This window comes from Dendrobates tinctorius, unplaced genomic scaffold (assembly GCF_039654945.1).
Source record: "Dendrobates tinctorius isolate UK_male_01 unplaced genomic scaffold, ASM3965494v1 ptg000090l, whole genome shotgun sequence".
Lineage (NCBI taxonomy): Eukaryota > Metazoa > Chordata > Amphibia > Anura > Dendrobatidae > Dendrobates > Dendrobates tinctorius.
In genome coordinates this window covers 11,142,515-11,164,090 of record NW_027361758.1, presented here as the reverse complement: position 1 = coordinate 11,164,090, position 21,576 = coordinate 11,142,515, and the positions used below count along the sequence as shown (strand labels likewise).

Below are 21,576 nucleotides of genomic sequence, written 5' to 3'. Positions count from 1 at the left end.
CAGGTTCTAATACTCCTTGAGGTCTCACCCCTCCCCCCCCCCCTTTTTTTTTTTTTTTCATTAACCTTAGCCACTTTTTACCCCGTGATCCATGGCACTCTGTTCTATTTTTATTTTTGCATAATTTTATATATTTTTTCTCATTTTAATACACTTTTATTGTAGTGTTTTTATGTTTGTAATAAAATTTCATTGTTTTTGAGTTTTGTTTTTTTTTTTGTTTTTTTTTCTTTGACCTTTGCTGATGTCATTTAACCTTGTTTTGGCGCCAATTTTTTTTTCCTTTCCTCTATAAGAATGTCTCACTATCTTTCAATGTAATCTGCCCTGATGAAGTGAGCCAGTAGGCTCAGGAAACGAGTTGGCTAAATAAAGAACTTTATACTCCACCAAAAGCAAGCGCAGTCCTCATTGCACTTTCACGCCGTTTTTTGCAAATTTGTCCTAGGACCCTGTGCAGACTTGCTGCTGCTTCTCATGCGTTTATGGGCGTTGTGACTTCTTCACAACCCCAATAGGTGAGCACCTTCCTTTTATCTCTGTTAATGTGTTTTTTGATACGGATTCCACACAGTGGATGCGCCCTGTATTTTTCCTTTCTAAAAACTTTTATTTTAATTTTATTTTTTTGGGCCTCTTAGGGATCTGGAACCTGAAAGTTTGACTGCTTGCTTTAAATATAATGCAATACTACAGGAGTACCAAGATGGTGACAAAGGGGTCTTCCGCAGTAACCCTTTGGCACCCCGTGATAAAACCAAGTATAATTTAGGTCTGACATACAGTTTATGAGGGCAAGTCAAAATTTATCAGCACCATGGCTGTAGACTTTCCATACACACACTCTTCTTCACAACAACAGATGAGTTAATATTACTGGAGTGTGGATAGTTTTTGACTCACCCTCGTACATTTGATTTCTCAGTAGTAAATATATATTTGGTCCATATACATTAGTAATCCTGACATTTTACAACATCTCTGTAAGTTGTGTCTATATATTTACTCTTAACAAGAAGGAAACATCGATGTTGAGTGAAAAGGATCAGATTATTTGTTGCGCTCACAGCACAGGTCTATAAGCTGGACAAATAGATAAAGTGCAATTAAACATATTTTTAAATATATTTTTAAAGAGCTGACCTGTACATCCGTAGTTATAAACGTTGAATGTCAAGGTGTCCATTATGTTTTTCAATCTTTTGGCCAAAATCCCATCGGGAAGAGACTTCCGCAGAGATAAATCGAAGACCGCCAAGAAAGAAGACAAAGAATACTGATACATTGAGTTGACTAAGGCCATCTCAGAAAGGACAAAGAACAGTATGGCTCCACGCTTAGCAGCTGGTCTATACCCATCTCGTAATTTATCAATGTCCAGGGCAGTCCTCTCCGCTAATTTCAGTTTTTCAGACACCTGAAGGTATAATATTACCATTGGTAAATCTGTACTACAATCGTCATTAACAACAGCACATTGTATAAGTAAAACATATAGCAAGAAATAACAATAGCCAATGCACATTCCATTAAAGGTAAAATGACCATAAAATCACTAGCCTTTAGGGTTGTAAAAGAAAAAAAAGTTCCCTTGTTATTAACAGCAACCATTAGGGGTTTATATTTTATTTTTGCAGTGATATCTAAATTCTGATTGTCCTCGTGGCCCAAGCCACCAATGTACAGTTCTGTTGGGGTTAACATTAGTTGTGCCTCTTCCCTTTCATACAACAATCTAAATCTTTATGATACTTTTAATATAAAAATGCCATTTTTTAACGGGGCATACTGGTCACAAAATATTTGCAGAGGTGGGAACAATTTCAATGTGAAAAAGTGTTCATGATGCTGCAAATCATGTTCATATGGGTTTCTGTGCATGATTTCTTCCCATCCAATAACTGTCATTACAGGGACATAGGTAACACTCCCTCGTATCAACACATGGCCTTTTCCGTATGAGAAAGTGACTAACTGTTCATTTCAATAATTAAGCTAGCCCCTTCTCTGTCTATACATTGCCCACAAGGAGAAGGGGTCTGGGTTAGTCATTGAAATGAACAGCCAATGAGCCCCCTTCACCCATGTGCCAACACCGGAAACACTTTACAGCACAGGGTTGAAAGTAGAACCATGATTGATAATGTATAGGGAGGCATCTTTAAAGCTCAGTTAAACTGAGATATGTTGTCGAGACATGTCAGATGTTTATAAGGGTCAGATGCTGAGGCCTCGACCAATTATTGAAAAGGGACAGGAGTGCTCAGCTGAGTGCTGTGCACCTCCAACTAAGATCAGCTCTGGGGACTTTCCATATACAAAGTCTGAATCTGTACAATGGTAAACCTGTTTCAAAGCTTAAACAGGGCCACGTACAGTTCTGCTTCTTAAGTTTAATAATTAATGGAGGTCCAAATCCTCACCAACCAAAAGTTCGGACAATGTCACTGTGACAGGTACACTTTAAGAACTACATTAAAAGTCTTTATCAAGGAGGTTGTCCACAACTTGGATAACCTGGTGTCAAATAGCATGTTTGCCCCTAGTAAAATAAAAACACTTATACTCACCTCCGATTCCGGGATTGCTCCAGCAGTGTCAGCACTGGCTCACCGGGGGATAACGCAACGTTGTCATTTCACATGATCCCTACGGTCAAACAGTGCTGGATTCACTCTTGCCATCTTCGGATAAATCAGACATCAAGAGGAAGTATGAGCTGCGGTTCTCTTCATCTTGATGTCTGATTTGTCTGAAGCCGGAGAGAGTGAAGCCAGCGCTGATTGGCTACAGGGATCGTGTTACATTGTTATGTCTCACGATCCTCAGGATAGCTAGTACCAACACCACTGGAAACATTAACTCTTCTATATCAGCACCAGCAACAAAGGTGAGTATAAGTATTATTATTTTACTGAGAGGAGACATAGGGCTTGAGAAGGAGTTGTTTGAATGGTAGACAACCTCTTCAAGACTGGGATATTGGATAGTTACCTCTGTAGCTTTGGATTTTGTCTCTTCTAATGTTTGAACTAATTCCACATTGTCCAGCATGTTACCAGTGGAAGTCGCAAGCTCTCTAAGTAAGGAGTCCTCCAAATCTTTCAACAACTTTTTATTTTCACTGGTCTCTTGAATTAGATGTTCTCTTTGCTCTTCTAATTCTCTTCTTTCAAAGCCAACAATGACGCTGAGCAACTGATCTTCAAGACCCTTCAGAGTAACTGAGAAAAACATTGACAAGAGAATCATGGACAGCATTAAATGTAATGAGGTACAGTTAAGTGTACGCCTGAAGTAAATCGTACACAATAAAGGACAATCATTGGTGGAATTCCGCTTCAATTCCTTAAGTAGCAATGAATATAGAATGAAAGAAAGTTGTGCATGATATTTCATTAATGAATGTACTCACCTGTATAATTTATGACCATGGCTTTACCAAACACTGAAGGAGAATACTTAGGATTTGCCAGTTTGGTATTCAGGTACAATTTGAAGTTGGGATCATAATCGACTTCCTTATCTCCTAGGATGATAAACTGACGACCTTGGGCACCTTTTATATTTTTCTCTAAAACGTTGTCAATTACAGGGTCAATATATTCATCAACGTCTTGAAAGAGGAAGGGAAAGCCATACTTAATAGCCATTTCTAATTGCTTTAAGAAATCAGGGTCATTAAAAGAGGAAATCTGGAAAGAAAAAATATCAATTATTAATTTTTTGTTGCAGTCACCATGCATCGTACTCAGTAGTACAATCCATTAAGAAAGGCAGGACAGATGAGAACATCAAACTCAAACTACCGGAATGACCCAAAATATTTCCTTCTGCGGAATCTTGTTTAAATTACATAAAGTGTGTACTACAGACATGTTTTTTCAAAGTAATACAAATAAATCCGTTGTTACTACATTTCAGAAAATACAGTAAGAAGAAATTAACACATTAATGGGGTTGTCCACTAAATATATATGGTATTTAAATTTGTGATTTATGAAATTCTACGTAACTTTCTAACATGCTTAATTGAGCAAAGCTCCACCAATACTTCCCTTTTACAATTGCTCCTAGGTCCCAGTGGCTCCAGTTTATGAGTGGTTTCTATGTCTTAGTGTGACCAGCACTTAAGGCCCCGTCTCACATAGTGAGATCGCTAGCGAGATCGATAATGCGTCACTGATTTTGTGACGCAACAGCGATCTCGCCTGCGATCTCGCTACATGTGACATGCAGCAGCGACCGGCCCCCCAGCTGGATATCGCTGATCATGCAGGAATGTCCTGGGCCATTTTTCCGTCGTCGGCGTCTCACTGGCCAGCATGCATCACTGTGTTTGATCGCTGGATCGTTGCTGCGTCGCTGAAGAGATCTGCCTGTTTGGCAGCTTACTAGCGATCATTTAGCGACACACCAGCGATCCCTACCAGGTCGTATTGTTGTCGGGATCGCTGGTGCGTGGCAAAGTGAAACGGGACCCTTAGTGTGAAGGGGGCTGACTCACTGGTCATTTTATAGGAAAAAACAGCCCCCTTCAGAACTATATTGTCCTTGATATAAATGGGGTTGACACCTGTCTTTCCTGACTCCCCCCTCCATACACATGAATGATTGGCTATACCTCTGGTAGTGGTTTATATGCAAAAAAATTTAAAGGAAAGGGCAAAAGCTAAGGGGCTTTTTTAGACATCAGATAATTCAGCCAAATCAATTGGTTCAGCCAACTTTAAAGAAGAATTCTCATCAAAGTTTTATCCTCTTGATATATTGCAATCATCATCATATTACATATCACTGTGTACTTACAATTGCTCATATTGCCTTTCTACCCAGCTATTTCTCCCTCTTTTCCATTAGGTTTGTGACATCACGTGATTAAAAATTGACTAGCTGAACCCTTCCAAGCTCTATATAGAAAGAGGAGGTCAATTTTTCTCTGCACAAGTCATGACTCACTACAAAAGACTATGGCAGGGGAAGAAACAGAAACTGGGACAGGGGTTGAAGAGGGGGATGAGTAATGCAAGGACAAGAGACTTCCTGTTTCTACCGAGAGCAGTGAAAAGAGCATAAGCTGGGTAGAAAGGCAAAATGAGCAATTGAAAGTACACAGTTCTATATAATATGATGATTGCAATATATTAAGAGGATACAAATTTTTTGACGGGAGTGCTTCTTTAAGTGTAAAATATTTGACATAACAGGTAACTGGTAGTAAGGTAAGGAAGCTTAGCTCACCTTAAGGTTATGCCGTTCTTCTTTTCTTTTGATCCAGTTCAGGGCTTGCTGTTGAGGATCTATGCAAAGTGGGAAGCGACTGGCCCTGGTGGTCAGGATACCATTTTGTATAGAGAGTTCATCTGGAGGTAATCCTTCTGAACCCCATCTGCATAAAATTTACAGAATGAGCATGTTTATTATATCTTGTCATCTACTTTGGAGATGGAAACTGACTGACTATGTGTTCTCATAGTAATTCTGGCATTATTACATTCCCTGGAATGTAGAAATGAAGTAGACTATCTGATAAATATGTATCAGCTTTTCAATCTTTGTGATAGCTCTTATTTCTCCTGCGTGCATTAAGTTGGCATGTTTTTAAGCTGACCGCTGCACTACCCCTCCCACACACATTTATAACTTCTCTTTATCACCAGCCTGTTTTACTGTGTCCGTGTTATATCCTGCATCTGGCTCAATTGTGACTATCTGATATAGATGAGCATAGGCCTCTCCCCTCAGTTTCACACCTGAATGCTTTTGTTAGCAAACATATTGTGAGCACTATGCCTTCATTGACGTCAGTCTACCCATTGCATCACCTAAGTGAAGCACTAAAATGTATTGCAATGAATTAGACCAGAATTGAACTGAAGGTAACTGGATACACAGTCACAGTAAACAATGTTTTGGTTTGTCTTTACTCTCACCCCCATAGTCCTTCACTTCATACTAACCCCCCAATCCCTACACCTAGTAATTAACTGGTCATTTCTCCCTCCATCTTCCCCATCCATCTCACCACTTCCTCAGATCTGTTCCTCAACATAAAATCTTCTGTCTCCAATCACAGACTGCCACCTGTGCATGGTGGAGGAGTTGGTTTTCTCCTAACAGATACCTGCTCCTTCAACCAAATTCCACTGCCACCCTCTGTTACTCTCCTTCTTTTGAGGTGTACTCTGTGCGCATCTACTCCCTCTCCAACCTTCAACTGGCTGTCATCTACTGCCTCCCAGGGCCAACCACCACTTTCTTCAACCACTTCACCACCTTGCCTCTTAATTTCCTTTCCTCTGACATCCCCACTATCAACATGGGTGACTTCAACATCCACAATAACACTTCCCACTCAGCTGTCTCTAAGATTCTCTCTCACTTCCTCCTTCGGCCTCACTTAATGGTGTTCCGCAGCCACTCACAAAGAGTGCCACACACTGGACCTCATCTTCACTGGCCTGTGTTTCCAATCTAACCTATCTAACTCACCTCTCTGACTACAATCTACTTACATTCTATTCCCTCTCCTCTCCAGGTGCACAATCCCCACTCCATAAACTCATACACCCTCGCAGAAATCTCAGACATCTCGACCTGTACTGACTCTTTGAATACCTTCTCTCTCTTACATATATAAGTTACTTACACAATGCAGATGCTGCTGCTGCCACTTTATATAACACCACAACAGCTGCAGCTCTCAAATCGGTTACCCCCCTCACACATACCAAAGCTTGCACAATCAACAGACGATGCTGGCACAACAGCATGACTAAAGAACTGAGGTGAATTTCCAGGGTAACTGAGCGGAGAAGGAAAAGATCCCACTCCAATGAGCACTTCATCACATTCAAACAGTACCTCACGACTTTCAAGTCCACACTCAGTGCAGCAAAACAAACATACTTCTCATCTCTCATATCCTCTCTGTCTCATAACCCTAAATAGCTACTCAACACTTTCAATTCTCTTCTCCATCCCCCAGCACTTCCTCCTTTCATCTAGGCTGAAGACTTTGCCTCAATCGTCAAGCAGAATATTGACAACATCAAGCAAAGCTTTTGTCTAAAGTACCCACAGTCCCTCCTCATAACCTTCCTCCTCCAGAACCAACTTCTCGATCATTACAGAATATCAACTTTGCTCTTTACTCTCCAAATCACATCTCACTTCCTGTGCAGTTGACCCAATCCCATTCCACCTCATCCCAAACCTCACCACAGACTTCATACTAACCCTAACCAATCTCTTCAACCTATCACCAACTACTGATGTCTTCCTTTCATGCTTCAAACATGCCTCAATCACACCCATCCTCTAAAAGCCCTTCCTTGACCCATCCTCTCTGTCTAGCTATCGCCTTATATAATTTCTCCCCTATGCCTCAAAACTACTAGAACACCACGTCCAATTTGAACTGTTCTCCCACCTCTCCTCCCTCTCTCTCTTCGACTGCTTACAATCTGGCTTCCGGCAGCATCATTCCGCTGAAACTGCCCTGACTAAAGTTGCCAATGACCTACTAACTGCCAAATCCAAGCAATACTATTCTGTCCTTCTCCTCCTGGACTGGTCATCTGCATTTGACACAGTGGACCACTTCCTCTTACAATAGATTCTCTCATCTCTTGACATCACAGACCTGGCTGTATCTTTGATCTCCTCATAACAGACCGGACATTCAGTATCTCTCATCTTGCCCCGTATCTATTGGTGCCATCCAAGGTTCAGTTCTAGGACCCCTGCTCTTCTACATCTACACATTTGGCCTGGGAAAGCTCATAGAGTCCCACAGCTTTCAGTATCACCATTATGCTGATGATATACAGATCTAACTCTCTAGACCCGATATCCTATCCTTACTAACCAGAATCCCACAATGTCTGTTCGCTATTTCATCTTTATTCTCTGCTAGATTTCTAAAACTTAACATGGATAAAACAGAATTCATCACCTTTCCACCATCTTACTTAACCCCCCAACAGACCTATCAATTAAAGACAATGGCTGCCCATTCTCCCCAGTCGTGCCTTGTTGCCTCGTGGTAACCTATTACTCTGATCTCTCCATTAAACCACACATCCAAGACCTTTCCACTTCCTGCCGACTCCAACTCAAAAATATCTCCTGGATCTGCACATTCCTCAACCAAGAATCTGCAAAAACACTAGTGCATGCCCTCATCATCTACCGCCTCACCTACTGCAACCTTCTGCTTTGTGACCTTATCTCTAACACTTTCACACACCTCCAATCTATCCTAAGCTCCACTAACTGACTTATCCACCTATCCCCCTATATTACTCCGCCTCTACTCTCTGTCATTCCCTTCACTGGCTCCCCATTGCCCAGAGACTCCAGTTCAAACATGGCATAAAAAGCCATTCACAATCTGTCTCCTCCATACATCTGTGACCTAGTCTCCCAGTACTTATCTCATCGCAACCTCCGATACTGACAAAATCTCCTTCTCTACTCCTCTCTTATCTCCTCTTCCCCTGCATCCCCCCTACTCTGAAACTCTCAAACCCAAAAAATCAAACTCTCTACTACCGTGGAATCCATACCGCTGAACGATCACTTCTGCCTTCACCTTCTGTATCTCCACCCATCCCTTGTAGATTGTGAGCCCTCACAGGCAGGGTCCTCTTTCATCTTGTACCATTCGGTAACTTGTTTTGTTCAAGATTATTGTACTTTTTATGTTATGTATACCCCCTTTTAACATGTAAAAGGCATGGACTAAACAACGCTATAATAATAATAATTGTAATAATAAATAATATAAACTAATAGATTGGATTCAAACCATACAATAAAATCAAGCATTTCAATGGTTGATGTTAGAAGAGCAGTAAATGATCCCTGCAAAATAATGCATGGTGGACTGATCATGAACTTTTCACTGAATATTCAGGATTTTTTTTTTATTCCTGTTAATCACTTTGTATTCTCACATCAATGAAACCTATACAACATCTAAAGAATTACAGCAAATTAAGTATCAAGTACATATACACAATCAGGGTTGTCAATCATCCAGAAATTCCAGAGCAATTTGTAAAAATAAGACACTTTTCAGTAAAAAAAAAAAATGTGTTGGGTGTGTGTTGTTGTGTAGAAAATAACTCAAAATCAAGTTGAAAACCTTATGCATAGTTTACACAGACAGAAAGTGTTTATCCTCCAATTCCGTCATTTATTTTTTTCAGCCTTTAATTTTGGACTGTATGTAGAAAGAGAGGAAGACTACCTGCTAATTTCAACATCATCGGTGAGCAGAGTCTCCACCCGAAATGGATGACTAAGAGGGATTTCACGACCCACTATGTCCTGCTGCCAGCCTGTGTATACCATCTCTTTCCGAAATTCCCAGTTGAAGGCTCCTTCGTAGCTGAGAAATGCTGAACAGAGCAGACAGTCTCCAAGCAACTTCACTCTTCTCTCCTTCAACTCTTCCAAATCTTTAGTCCACCTGAAAACGAAAATATTGTACTTGTATTTTCATTTTATAATATGTACTATAGATTTAAAATCTATTTTATTCCTTTATTTAAGCTGTTTTTTTATATGTTGTGGTCTCTGAAAATAGTCTGTCTCAGTATAATTGCCAAATTACACTAAGCTAGTATAAAAAGTAGGAGGAAACAAATATGTTCAAGGACACATACAACTATACAGCATAGCTGTACAACATCTTGGCAACTATGTCTAAGGGTCCCGTTTCACTTAGCAACGCAATCCCGACAACGATACGCCGGACCGCTGTTGCGTCGCTAAATGATCGCTAGTAAGCTGCCAAACAGGCAGATCTCTTCAGCGAAGCAACAATGATCCAGCGATCAAACACAGCGATGTGCGCTGGACAGTGGGACGCCGACGACGAAAAAATGGCCCAGGAGATAACTGCACGATTAGCGATATCCAGCGGGGGGGCCGGTCGCTGCTGCGTGTCACATGTAGCGAGATCGCAGGCGAGATCACTGTTGCGTCACAAAATCGGAGACGCATTAGCGATCTCGCTATGTGAGACGGGGCCTTAAGACCCCAACTGCCAAAGAAAAAGACCAATGGCTGATGAAGACCATATATTGTTTATTAGACATCTCTATAAACTTACCTTATATTCTCTGATCCCAAACCAGAGATTAGCTTATCCGCTGCGATCAGTCTGCGCTCCATAATTTCTGCTTCCTCTTGAAGTTTCTGCTTCTCTGTTATGGCAGCTTCATACCGTTCGCCGAGGGTTTTCAATTCCCCTTGTATGGCTGCTAATTCAGCTTGGATCCTTTCCAGCTCACGTTTACTCATGTGATAGTTGCGTTCCAGTTTTGCTACCTGCATTACAGAAGTCATTTCTTCTCAAAAATGTTCTGATTATAGAAATGCTGAGCTAATTTAATAAAAAATATCCTTCTTTCCTCTTCTGCTTAACCTTAGGACAGAATCTGAAAGTTCCACCAACAATACATTGGTAGAGCCCATATTTTACTGGAATTTCAGAAAAAAGTAAATTGAAAAAAACCTGTTGGGTATTTTTCAGCTTTGGAAAATCCTGTGATAAAGTCCTTATAAAATGAATCTTGCAAGACCGTAGATACGCTTGTTTATATAACAGGCAGTACTGTGCATCAATGTTAGCATTGTATCCTTGCTGCTCCTGAGTATGAACCAAACCAAGACAGCATCATGTAATATCTTGGAGCTATATAATAGATACAAATTAAAGGGAATCTGTCACCAAATTTTTGATACCCCATCTGAGAGCAGCATGATGTAGGAGCAGATATCCTGATTCCAGTGATGTGTCACTTACTGAGCTGCTAGGTTTGTTAAAATCACTGTTTCATCTGCTGCAGATCTACCAGTTCTCTGAATGCTGAACTCTGTATATCTCCGCCCACACCACCGATTGGCAAAATTTTTGCGTACACTGTGCATAGGCAGAAAGCTGACAATCAGTGGTGGGGGTGGAGCTATATAGCGCTCATGCATATAAAGGACTACCTGGTAGCAAGTTTACAAGTCCTCTAGTGATAATCTCCTGCTGATAAAACACTGATTTTATCAAAACTACAGCGAGCAGCCCGGTAACTGACACATCGCTGGAAACAGGGTCTCTTTCTCTACATTATTCTGCTCTTAGATTAGGTGGCAAAAAACCTGGTGTGACACATTATCTTCAAAGGGTTATTCTCATGTTAAAAAAGAAACAGAACATGAATGGTTGACAGTAAAAAATTAAGCAAGTTTGCAATTTACTTCTCTTTAGTTCTCTCTGCCTCCAGTCTTTTTCCATCCCTGCTTTTCTCTTTTTTGGCTTACAGCTCAATTGGCATGGGGACTGCTGCTGTCCAGGTGTGAACAGCAAACATGGACAGTGCTTACAAGCTCTTTTCTACTGAGCTTGTAAACAATGACCTGAAAGATGCTGCTTACTATCACTCTTTTTGGAGTAGCTACCTTCATCAACCTGGTAGATGGGAGGCTGGGAAGTGGGGCACTCACAAACAGGGAATATGGGACAAATCTTTTAAGAAGCTTTTCATGAACAATTTACAAAAATATATTTGAACCTTTTCTCGTTTCGGTTTAATCTCCTTGGCCACATCACAATAACCCATCACGGCATCAACAAACTTCAGCATTCCCAGGCCAGCTTTACTAATGGCTTCCATCTCTTCAAATGTGGCATTTAGATTTCTTAAGAATCCTGCAGAAAAACCCACAACATAATAGTGAGTGTATTCACCAATGTAAGACTGAGCTAAAATATGCGGTTGTATCCTGAGGAAGAAGTTGGATTACTTTGAAACGCGTAGCAGCGCTTTATTCATCTCCATCTCTCGAGTACATTTGTGAGATTTCACCAGCACGGCAGAAAAAAACCCTTGATCTCCACACCCTTTAAAACTTAAACTCTGCAAGCTTCTATATGGTAACCAGCTTTTCCAATCTCTGCTCTGAATCCACTCCTGTGTCTCCATTCAATGTCAGCAAGCAGTTAATCCTGAATGCTATCTCTGTGTTTTCAACTCTGCAAGCTTCTATATGGTAACCAGCTTTTCCAATCTCTGCTCTGAATCCACTCCTGTGTCTCCATTCAATGTCAGCAAGCAGTTAATCCTGAATGCTATCTCTGTGTTTTCAACTCTGCAAGCTTCTATATGGTATATAGTTTTTTTCAACTTACTCTGCTTGTCCCCTTATGTTGTGAGGTCAAGAAACTTTTCAAAGTGCTTTATGATCCATGTAGTGCTGGACATGTGTTTATTTGACCACAACATTTTATTGGGTCCTGGTGTCTCAATTTAGTGTGATTGATTAACGAGAAGAGAGAGAGCCCAAAAAAAAAAAAAAAAAAAAGTTCTAAGTCTTATCCTCCTATATATTCAGACATAGCTTGGGGATAGCATTTATGCAGGGGGCATTTATGCACACTTTATCGAAGTACAGTTTATCAAAGTACTGGCAGTTATAACATGGCAGTTAGACAGGGCAGGAGACAGGTAAGACATTTATATACATCTACTCCCTGTACATTTGGAGTACAACAAATATATACCATATGCATTTGTGTAATTTTAATCCTGGCCGCTGCATTCACACACATCCACCGCCCTGGCATTAACTCTCTACACTCCATCCACATTGGCCCCTCGCTTCTTTCCTCTCCTATGTATAGCACTCATGCTCTTTTCACGTTGTTAAACTGCACAGATTCAGTCAGTCCCACCATTCAACATCAGAGACGCTCTCACAAATCACTTAACCATCTGCTCACTCTTTCTATCCTCCTTCTCCTAGTCGCAGGAGACATTGCTCCCAACCCTGGTCCCCCATGTTATAGAAAGTCAAACCTCCCGACTGCTACACTCAGAAACCCCTCTAATCTTATTAATATTCCCTGCATGCCATCTGTCTCTCTTAATTGTGCACTTTGGAATTCTCGCTCAGTGTGTAACAAACTCTCCTTCATTCTTGACTTTTTCCTTTCTAATTCTCTTAACCTCCTGGCTCTTACTGAAACCTGGATCCAGCAGTCAGACACTACCGCTGCTGCTGCTCTTTCATACGGGGGGCTTCACTTCTCTCATACCCCAAGATCAGACAATAGAGCTGGTGGAGGCGTTGGTCTGCTCCTATCACCAAAATGTACCTTTCAGGTTATCCCTCAAGTACCCTCACTTGTCTTCCCTTCTTTTGAGGTCCATGCCGTCAGACTCTACACCCCTTCTCCATGCGAGTGGCGGTGGTGTATCGTCCTCCCGGCCCCTCCCATCAGTTCCTGGATCATTTTGCCACTTGGCTTCCACATTTTCTCTCCTGTGACATCCCTACCCTCATCATGGGTGATTTCAACATCCCCATTGCTCTTCCCCTCTCACCATCTGCTACTCACCTTTTATCTCTAACCTCCTCATTTGGCCTTTCGCAGCTTACTAATTCTCCAACGCATGAAGACGGAAACTCCCTCGACTTGGTCTTCTCTCGGCTTTGTGCAGTGGATGATTTTGCAAACTCCCCTCTCCCGCTCTCTGACCACAATCTTCTTTCATTCTCTATCAAGAACTGCCATGCTGCTCAGGTCACCCCCACTGTCCATACTTATAGAAACATACAGGCCATTAACACCCAGAAACTTATGAAGAACTTGCAGTCTTCATTGGCCCCTATCTCCTCCCTCTCCTGTCCTGATTCTGCATTGAAGCATTACAATGAAACACTTCAAAGTGCCCTGGATGAATTTGCACCCCCTATAAATAGAACACCACAACGCAGACGGCGACAACCCTGGCACACGGTGCAAACACGTTTCCTGCAGCGGTGCTCCAGGTGCGCCGAACGTCTGTGGAGAAAATCCAATCTACCCGAAGATTTCATCCATTTTAAGTTTATGCTTAGAACATACAACACTGCCCTTCACCTCTCCAAACAAACCTATTTCAACACCCTCATCACCTCACTGTCCAATAACCCGAAACGTCTCTTTGACACTTTTCATTCTCTACTCAATCCAAGAGTACAGGCCCCAACCACGGAGCTCCGAGCTGACGATCTGGCCAATTACTTCAAAGAAAAAATTGACCAGATCCGACAGGAAATTATCTCCCAATCACCTCATACCATGCACTGTCCTCCCTCCCCCACTGCATCTAGCTCACTCTCTGATTTTGAACCAGTCACAGAAGAAGAAGTAAGCAGGCTCCTTGCATCTTCTCGCCCAACTACTTGCACCAGTGACCCATTTCCGTCACAGCTCCTTCAGTCCCTTTCCCCTGCTGTCACCCCTCACCTAACTAAAATATTTAACCTCTCTCTCTCTTCTGGTATTTTTCCCTTCTCATTTAAGCATGCCATCATACATCCACTACTTAAAAAACCATCCCTCGACCAAAACTGTGCCGCTAACTATAGACCTGTCTCTAATCTTCCCTTCATCTCTAAACTTCTGGAACGCCTGGTCCACTCCCGTCTTATCCGCTATCTCTCAGAAAACTCTCTTCTCGACCCTCTCCAATCCGGTTTCCGCTCTTTACACTCCACTGAAACTGCCCTCACTAAAGTCTCTAATGATCTGTTAACAGCTAAATCAAATGGTCACTACTCCATGCTAATTCTCTTGGATCTCTCTGCAGCATTCGACACTGTGGATCATCAGCTCCTCCTCACTATGCTCCGTTCCATTGGCCTCAAGGATACCGTTCTCTCCTGGTTCTCCTCCTATCTCTCCGACCGCTCCTTTACTGTATCTTTTGCCAGTTCCTCCTCCTCTCATCTTCCCCTTACTGTTGGGGTCCCCCAAGGATCGGTTCTAGGTCCCCTCCTCTTCTCCTTGTACACTGCCCCTATTGGTCAAACAATCAGTAGATTTGATTTCCAGTACCATCTCTATGCTGATGACACCCAATTATACGCTTCTTCTCCTGACATCACGCCAGCCTTTCTAGAAAACACCGGCGATTGTCTAAACACTGTGTCTAACATCATGTCCTCACTATATCTGAAACTGAACCTGTCAAAGACTGAACTCCTGGTGTTTCCTCCCTCTACTAATGTACCTATACCCGACATTGCCATTTCTGTGTGTGGTTCCACTATTACTCCCCAGCAACAGGCCCGCTGTCTTGGGGTCATACTTGATTCCGAGCTTTCCTTTGCCCCCCACATTCGATCACTGGCTCGCTCTTGTCATCTGCACCTCAAAAACATTTCTAGAATTCGACCTTTTCTTACCTTTGACTCTGCAAAAACTCTTACTGTTTCTCTTATTCATTCTCGTCTCGACTATTGTAACTCTCTTCTAATCGGTCTCCCTCTTACCAAACTCTCCCCCCTCCAATCTGTCTTGAATGCTGCAGCCAGGATCATATTCCTCACCAATCGTTACACCGATGCCTCTACCTTGTGCCAGTCATTACACTGGCTACCCATCCACTCCAGAATTCAGTATAAACTTATTACCCTCACTCACAAAGCCCTCCATGGCTCAGCACCACCCTACATCTCCTCCCTTGTTTCAGTATACCACCCTACCCGCGCCCTCCGTTCTGCTGATGACCTGAGATTAGCATCCTCAATAGTCAGAACCTCCCACTCCCGTCTCCAAGACTTTACACGTGCCGCGCCAATTCTTTGGAATGCACTTCCCAGGTCAATACGATTAGTTCCCAATCCCCACAATTTTAAGCGTGTCCTGAAAACGCATTTATTCAGACTGGCCTACCACCCCAACACATTAACCTAATCTATTCCTGTGTGGCAGAGCCAAAAGTTTTACCATAACCAGGTTCCCCGCATCATGTTCCCACATGCTTTATGCCTCCATTAGCCCTCTGTGTCTGTACTGTTACACACTTAACATTATGACTGGTCCATACAATCAGGGTAACTGTTACCACCCACCTTTCGTGTCTCCCTCTTTCCTCATAGACTGTAAGCTTGCGAGCAGGGCCCTCTTTCCTCTTGGTATTTGTTATAATCTACTGTATGTGATTATTGTTATACTGTAATGTCTATTGTCTGTACAAATCCCCTCTGAAATGTAAAGTGCTGCGGAATATGTCGGCGCTATAAAAATAAAATTTATTATATTATTATTATTATTAGCTAATATAATATATAAAGGATATTACAATTTCGACATATAAGATATAAGCACAGTACCTCTGACTGTCCTCACTTGATTCTGAGTGATTGCATCAAAATCGATATCCATGAGGATTTTCAGGAAGTTTGGCTCTGACATCATTCCTTTTGCACTTTTCCAGCTGATTTCCTTGTAGCCCCTCATCACTAAGATGCACTCACAGACGACCTGCACTGCCCTTGGTGGTTTGGCAAAAGTCCTTAAATGTAAGAATAGTACAAATAATAATGATAAAAAAGGAACAGGAATTTCATTTTTATGCAAAGTGTTTGATATTACAGTAGACCACTGCAAACGGCTCAGTCTCAACCAAACTACATACTGTAACTAATATATGATCCAATGTACAGAGCAGGACAATTATTACAGCAAACGCACAGACTGGACAGCACACTGCACAGATAATAATCTCATAACATTATAGAATGGAGAGGTTTGTTACAATGCAAATTAATTCATGGTCACTTTGACATTTAGACTCATAGATCCTATTTCATACATTCTCATATATATTTAATCTGATCACATGACAGAATTTTAGTAATCTCACATTTTCTTCCACTTTTCTATAAATTATTCAATTCAAGAAGCACTCCCATCAAAGTTTTTATCCTCTTAATACATTGCAATCATCATATTATGTAGCACTGTGCGCTTACAATTGCTCATTTTGTCTTTCTACCCAGCTAATTCTTCTCTTTTCTCTGCTCTATATAGAAACAGAAAGTGTCTTGTCCCTGCAGAAATCCTTCTTATTAACTGTACGAATCATCATGATTCATATAGTGAAAACTGACCGGTTTCTACATAGAGCTTAGAAGGATTCAGATAGTTTTTAATCATGTGATGTCATAGACCTAATGAAAAAGAGAAGAATTAGCTGGGTAGAAAGCCAAAATGAGCAATATGATGACTGTTATATATCAAGAGGATAATATTTGGTGGCAGTCCTTATTTAAAGCAGAATAAACATTCTAAAAAAAAACTAATACACAATAGTCAAAAAAAGAATAGTAGGAAGAAATATTGAAACTGCTCTAACTGCCACTATGGCTTTCATTCTGGTGGCCTACACTGATGGCAGCACTCATGACTTACAAACATGGCTACCCAAATATTGACACTCCACAGTACAGTCACATTAAAAACTCACAGCACCCCAAATCAGAAAGGTCCTGACATGTACTTACATCTTCCTTTGATGAGCAGAAAGTAAGAGAAAAGCCTTATTCCACGTCATGGATACTCAAGAGAATATCTATAAATGCTTGCGATTGACAAAACAGTACAACTTAATATAAGCACAAGATTTTCTCTTTTCTTTCTTATTTATGATATGCATTTTTCCTAACACTACAGGCTGTGCATGCTGCAGAAGAAAATGCTATCTGCCTCCATTTTATGAATCATTTCTCTACTTTTTTATTTTGTCATAAAATATTATTTTTATACTTCATATAAACATCAGATCTATTACTGTGAAGCTGAGGCAGGACATGACAGGAGGTCATGGGATGTTAGATGTTCCTGTAGCAGATTACATCTGTGGGGACACTAGGTTGAGCAATAAAACACACATCCTTGCTCCATCAGGAGTCTTGTAATGATCACTAGTTAGATGTATTCATACTGTAAGTACAAAGACGGGAACATCCAACACATGGGTTTTGTACATGTGACATTCAACCACAAGGCTCTTCAGTACGGCAGGCCTCTTGTAATGGAAGCCTACATGTGTCAGACAAATAAGCTGCAGGACTTGTCGGGTTCATCATTTCCTTTCTGAATAAACTCATTACATACAGTGCCTTGAAAAATTAGTCATATCCCGTGAACTTTTTCACATTTATTTTACATTACATCCACAAAATTAAATGTATTTTTTTGGTATATTATGTCATATACCAACACTAAGTAGTATGTGTGAGTGTAAACAAAATAATAAATGGTTTTCTAATTTTTAAAATGTAAATCTGAAAATTGTGAAGTGCATTTGTATTAAGCCCTGAAAAACCTGAGTGACCAATTGCCTCCATAAGTCACATAATAAGAAAATTGAGTCCACCTGTGTGGATACTCTGTAGTTATACTCTCAGTATAACTACAGCTGATCTGTGAAGGTCTCAGAGGTTTGTTTGAAAATATCAGGGATCAAACAGAAAACCAAGGAACACACTGGACAGGTCAGGGATAAAGTTGTGGAAGAGAGTAAAGCAGGGTTAGCTTATTAAAAAAAGTAGCCAAAGCTCCAAACATCTCATAAAGGACTGATCAATCCATCATTCAAAAATGGAAGGAGTAAAGCATAACTGCAAACATACCAAGACATGGCCATCCACCTAAACTGACATCCCAATTAGGAGATCACTAATTAGAGAAACAGCCAAGAGGCACATGGGCACTCCGGAAGAGCTCCAGAAATCCACAGCTCAGGTGGGAGAATCTCTCCACAGTACAACTATTAGTTGTACACTCCACAAATCTGGCCTTTATGGCAGAGTGGCAAGAAGAAAGTCCTTTTTGAGAGTAAGCCATAAGAAGTCCCGTTTGGAGTTTTCAAAAAGCCATATAGAGGATACAGTAAACATGTGGAAGAAGGTGCTCTGGTCAAATGAGACCAAAATAGAACTTTTGGGCTAAATGCTATGTGTGGTGGAAAACTAACCATGCACATCACCCTGAAAACACCATCACCATCAGTGGCAGCATCATGCTGTGGGGATGCTTTTCTTCAGTAGGGACAGGGAAACTGGTCAGGGATGGGAAGACGGATGGAGTTAGATACAAGGCAATCCTGGAGGGAAATCTGTTAGAGGCTACAAAAGACTTCAGACTGGGGCATAGGTTTCAAGTATGTTCACCTATTAGCAGGATAACAACATTAAACATAATGCCATATCTACAACAGAATGGTTAGATCAGGGGTGGGCAATTTTCCAGAGGGGCCACATGAGAGACCATGGCTATTGTGGAGGGCCGAACCAATAGCTTGAAATTAATTCTACTCAATATTAATTTAATAATATTAATTGTATCACTAAATATTGAGCAGAATTAAGTATGCTGACACCCTCTATATATCTTTAAACCCCCCACAGCCCCTTATATACAGCATGAGCCTTACGCAGCCTACTACATATGCGGCATGAGTCCCACACAGCCTCCCCAATATGTGGCATAAGCCCCACACAGCCTCCCTATATATGGCATGAGCCCCACACATCCTCCCTCTATACAGCATGAGCCCCACACAGCCTCCCCATATACAGCATGAGCCCCACACAGCCTCCCTATATACAGCATAAGCCCCTCACATCCTCCCCATGTACAGCATGAGCCCCACACAGCCTCCCCATGTACTGCATGATCCCCACACAGCCTCCCCATGTACTGCATGAGCCCCAGGTTCCCCATATACTGTATGAGGCCCCACACAGCCTCCCCATATACTGCATGAGCCCCACACAGCCTTCTTATATAGTTCATGAGCCTTACAGTCTCTCCACATACTGAATGAGGCCCCACACAGCCTGCCATATACTACATGAGGTCTCCACAGCCTCCCCATATACGGACTGAGCCCCATACAGCCTCCCTATATACTGCATGAACCCCACACAGCCTTCCCATATATGGCATGACAGTATACAGCCTTCCCATAGCCTCCCCATGTGCAGCATGTCACCCCCATAGAATCCCCATGTGCTGCATGTCACCCGCATAGAATCCCCATGTGCGGTACGTAACCCACATAGACTCCCCATGTACTGTACGTCACTCCCATAGACTCCCAATGTTCACCCCCATAGAATCCCCATGTCAACCCCCATAGAATTCCCATGTTCACTTCCATAGAATCCCCATGTTCACTTCCATAGAATCCCCATGTTCACTTCCATAGAATCCCCATGTTCACTTCCATAGAATCCCCATGTTCACTTCCATAAAATCCCCATGTTCACTTCCATAGAATCCCCATGTTCACTTCCATAGAATTCCCATGTTCACTTCCATAGAATCCCCATGTTCACTTCCATAGAATTCCCATGTTCACTTCCATAGAATCCCCATGTTCACCTCTATAGAGTCCCCATGTTCACCCCCATAGAATCCCCATGTTCATCCCCATAGAATCCCCATGTTCACCCCCATAGAATCCCCATGTTCAACCCCATAGAATCCTCATGTTCACTTCCATAGAATCCCCATGTTCACCCCCCCATAGAATCCGCATGTTCACCCCCATAGAATCCCCATGTCCACTCCCATAGAATCTCCATGTTCACCCCCATAGAATCCCCATGTTCACCCCCATAGAATCCCCATATTCAACCGCATAGAATCCCCATTGAGGTGTAATGACTACTGTGTCCGCCAGGGGGTGCTGTGTGGATGTCTCAAGAGAGAGGATGAGTGGCAGAATACTGAGTGGCCGTTGTGTATCTCAAAGTGGGTGGCTTTGAGATGAAGGCTTGGTTATGTGCTGATCAGCAGAGCTGATCTTTCGTGCCTATGTGTTAGGGAGAAGCCTTCAGGCAGCTGGAGAGATGGGCGGGTTCTAGCTGCCTACAAATCCACCCAGGGGTGTGTCTGATAACACCTATAGTAAAAGGCTATGTGAGTAGGTGAAGGACCTGTGATGAGGTCATAGCCATGTGACCCAGTGGGCGTGGCTACGGACCATATAACGTAGCCAGGGTAGGTCACATGGAGTGAATGCTGGGACCAGGTTGGTCCTGTTTGGAAGGTCCCGTGAGGAGAAGGATCTCCTCACTAACAGCCTGTGGAGCGGCTGGGCGTGTGCAAGGGCGATGTGTGCCTGAGAGCTCCCTGGAGGGAACTAACATAAAACGTCCTGATAAGCCGCATAAGGAACCCTGACGGGTGAGATAACGCTGGGGCTGAATAGCCTGTTTAATGGACGCTATGTTGGTGATATGAAGCTGTTGTACATTGCTGCTGTGGTTTATGAGGGTGAATAAACCGCATGGACTGCTATGTTTTTATGGAAAACCTGGTGCCGAATGTGTTTTGTTCGGGGTGGTAGCCCAAAAGGGGGTGGTCCAGAAAGGGGCCGAGTGTGAAGAAATGGCAGCACTGGTTGGCTCAGTGGGTATGTCTGGGAAACTGCAGTGTTCATGTATGTCATTTCCAGAATGTGGGATATTCTTTCCGAGTGATGACTGGCCGCAAGTGTGTACCGTGATGCTACACCGGGAAGGGATATCGGGACGGTTGGACTCAAAGAGTCAGTTGACTCTGGTAGGAACTCCTCTCACTTTCTGCCTGACCGAAAAAATGGTCCAGGTTCGCTGTAAACATGGGGTCATGGTGAACTATGCGGTAGACAGAATAATGTTTGAGGGGCTCGGAGGCAGTGAGTGCCAAGGGAGCAGTATACCATCAGACTTAGTGTATGCCTT

General features: G+C 42.2%; 1 protein-coding gene across 1 annotated transcript in view; it reads right to left on the bottom strand.

The window, feature by feature from the left end:
- Nucleotides 1–21,576, bottom strand: part of DNAH10 (dynein axonemal heavy chain 10) — a 309,396-nt gene that overhangs the window by 53,243 nt on the left and 234,577 nt on the right. The window contains exons 58-65 of the mRNA XM_073586115.1: nt 16,171–16,352; nt 11,580–11,716; nt 10,124–10,341; nt 9,257–9,478; nt 5,242–5,389; nt 3,416–3,695; nt 2,995–3,224; nt 1,144–1,417 (exon numbers count right to left, since the gene is read on the bottom strand). Coding sequence (XP_073442216.1) covers nt 1,144–1,417; nt 2,995–3,224; nt 3,416–3,695; nt 5,242–5,389; nt 9,257–9,478; nt 10,124–10,341; nt 11,580–11,716; nt 16,171–16,352 — 1,691 coding nt within the window. The remainder of the gene's footprint in view (nt 1–1,143; nt 1,418–2,994; nt 3,225–3,415; nt 3,696–5,241; nt 5,390–9,256; nt 9,479–10,123; nt 10,342–11,579; nt 11,717–16,170; nt 16,353–21,576) is intronic.